At 37.4% G+C, this 2,523-nt stretch overlaps 1 protein-coding gene across 1 annotated transcript; it reads right to left on the reverse strand.

Annotated features, from left to right (window-relative positions):
- Positions 1-387: 387 nt before the first annotated feature.
- On the reverse strand, positions 388-2,261 carry LOC145537583 (heat shock transcription factor, Y-linked-like). The gene is made up of 2 exons (XM_081568278.1): positions 1,625-2,261; positions 388-1,193 (listed from the first exon to the last, which is right to left on the reverse strand). Exons 1-2 carry the CDS (start codon positions 2,135-2,137, stop codon positions 462-464), a joined length of 1,245 nt encoding a protein of 414 aa, XP_081424404.1. The 5' UTR covers positions 2,138-2,261; the 3' UTR covers positions 388-461.
- Positions 2,262-2,523: the final 262 nt, after the last annotated feature.

Here is a 2,523-nt window from a genome sequence, read left to right on the forward strand (position 1 = left end):
GAGCGGGGCACCATTTCCTTCTCTATCTTAAGACTCTACCGATACGTAATAGAATATCATGTAACTGTGAATGCACTAAGGTTCGTACTGTGTAGGTGCACTTGTTGTGATTTTATTTGTATGTGTTCCTTCACCCGTACCATCCTCATTTAGACACCCATTCATTTCAGCAGGGATGATTTCCCAAATCACTTTACATCCATTACCTCTTTTCCCTTTGTTCTCATTTTCTTGCTTAGAAACAATAGGCTAGGTGCCATTTACCTAGGATGCCTAACGGATGTTTTCTTGAACTGAAGAGTTTATAAAAGAGTGCAGAGAAATAGCCAGACATTGAAATAAAGCCTTAATTTACTCTTCATTGTTTCAAAATAGAAAACAAAACTGTGCAGAGGAACGTGTAACTTTATTGTTCAAATACAAGAATTGTAGGTATTTGTTGACATCTCCCAACGTAAATTTTAATCTTCATTAGGTTCCATAAGCTGATACTTATTTGATAGGTCAGTTTTAATTAGCATGGTTTTCACATAAGGAATATCGTTGATGAATTGACTTGAAAGAGAGGAGGTGGGTGTATAAGCGATCGTTGGCACTGGGGACCTTGAGTTGCCTCTCTGTTGCTGGTTAGGAAGAGGACTGTCATGGGCTGACATATCGCTATACCTGTCTGGAAATGTAGAAGGCTCCACCATCAGTCCAAAAGAACTGCTCCATAATGGAGATACGATGTGGTTCTGAGAAGTAGATGTAGCGGTAGTAGCAAAGTCCTCAACGTGGCCATTTACTTGAGTGTAGGTGCTATGGAAGTGCCAATTAAAAATGCTCAACTGGTTTAAAACAGCAGGTTGATCTACCACGTTCTGTTCTCTTTGTCTAACTGATATTGATGGGGAAGGAAAGTCACGCGGAAATAGGGCGCTTGTTTTAGGGACTATCTGGCTGGTATAAGTCTTTTGTGGGAAAGGCACACTTAAACTGGTGGAAGCTGAAAATGGACTCTCTCCACTAGTTTCAGCATGAAAACCAGAGTTACGATCATCTATGTTGACCCTTGCTTTAACATGCTTCTTCTCGTAATCTGGAACTAGTGAAGATTTCGGAAACACATTGCTAATCCCAACTCTTCTTTTCATTCTTCCTAAAAGTTGGGGATAGCCTCTTTTGAAATTTGGATTATGGTAGATCTGTAACTAAAATCAAAGGATACAATTATTTAGTTTTTTATAAACGAAGGTAAAACTGACAAGCAAAGTTAAACTATAAAAATGTATTCCTTTAATGATGCCAATTAAATAGAATCAAAGACAACACCTCCATTAGTAGTTTTAACACTTTACATGTTAGAAACAAGTATGCTCCTCAACTAAAAAATATGTTGTATATATACAGTAAATACCACTTAAAGTAGCTTGAGGACATGTATCTGATTTCAAGTTGCTAGGACAGTGTTTTAAGTATCAAATATTTTAACCTCCAGCTGTTCTCAACTTCAAAAAATAAAACGTGTTCAACAGTTTGCTACCTCAATTTTAAATTCGGTTTTTGCTACATATGTGAACATGCTTTCTAAGTCACATGATTTAATCTTACATATTGACAGTAAGTGGAAATTTTGGATTACCTTGCTCAAAACAGAGACATTGTTTTCTTCTTCCAGAAAGTCAGGGAGTGAAGCAGATCTTTGAAAAGTTTGTCGCTTTTTAATAAACCCATAAAGTTTAAGCTGGCTAACTAAACTTTTCATACTATCAGTTTCAAATATTCTGAAAGGGGCCTTTCTTTCCAAGACTTCTTTCTTGAAGAGTTCTTCGTTGATCACTATAGAAGTGCCACTGTCATCCCACCAAATAGATTCAAACTGATCACTTTCAACTATAGTCCAGAGTTTTTGTGGAAAAGTGAGGGAAAGAAAATCATTCAACTCATTTCTTTCAGAGACAGAAAATGTGTAGTGTGGCCTTTTTATCCCAGCTTCCTTAGACAAAGCCTGAAAAGCATATTCTTCAATCATAGATCTCAAAACTGAGTCCCCAGTAAGTGTGTAATCACACGAAGATGATCCAATGGAGGTTTTGGAACCACTTGATGCATCTCTACGAGGCACATCTTGAATTTCTGAAGGAATGTGTGCCATCTCAGAGAGATCTTTCTTCAGATACTTTTCTCATTTGTCTGACTTTACACACTGCAACTTCAAGTGCTGCTTGGCTGGCGTACAGAGATAAACTCTCAAGACCATCAGCATGGTTCTCAAAGTCAAAAAGCTGTGACATCACAAAGTCACTGGTCTCCTAGCAATTGAAGAGTAGAGCTGACATCATAAAGTCACTGGTCTTCTAGCAATTGAAGGGCAATGTTCAACCAGTGTTTGCTTCTACATCAACTTAAAATAAAGGCTGCTTGCATAAACAGTAACCAAAAACATGAAACCTGCAAAATGTCATTGCTAAAGAATTTTTACACAGAAAAATCACATCAATAAGTCTACTTGGTTCCTGAAATAAAAGTGATTGATCACCC

The sequence above is a fragment of the Giraffa tippelskirchi genome, chromosome Y, assembly GCF_054371585.1.
Source record: "Giraffa tippelskirchi isolate mGirTip1 chromosome Y, T2T-mGirTip1v1.2.pri, whole genome shotgun sequence".
In the NCBI taxonomy this organism is placed as follows: domain Eukaryota; kingdom Metazoa; phylum Chordata; class Mammalia; order Artiodactyla; family Giraffidae; genus Giraffa; species Giraffa tippelskirchi.

What these genes read in the sequence shown, in the direction of transcription:
- LOC145537583 (XM_081568278.1), bottom strand. Translation starts at nt 2,137, where the DNA reads ATGGCACACATTCCTTCAGAAATTCAAGATGTGCCTCGTAGAGATGCA. An exon ending in ATGTCTCTGTTTTGAGCAAG is followed by an intron (nt 1,194 to 1,624) that starts GTAATCCAAAAT and finishes CTTTGATTTTAG; the next exon opens with TTACAGATCTACCATAATCC.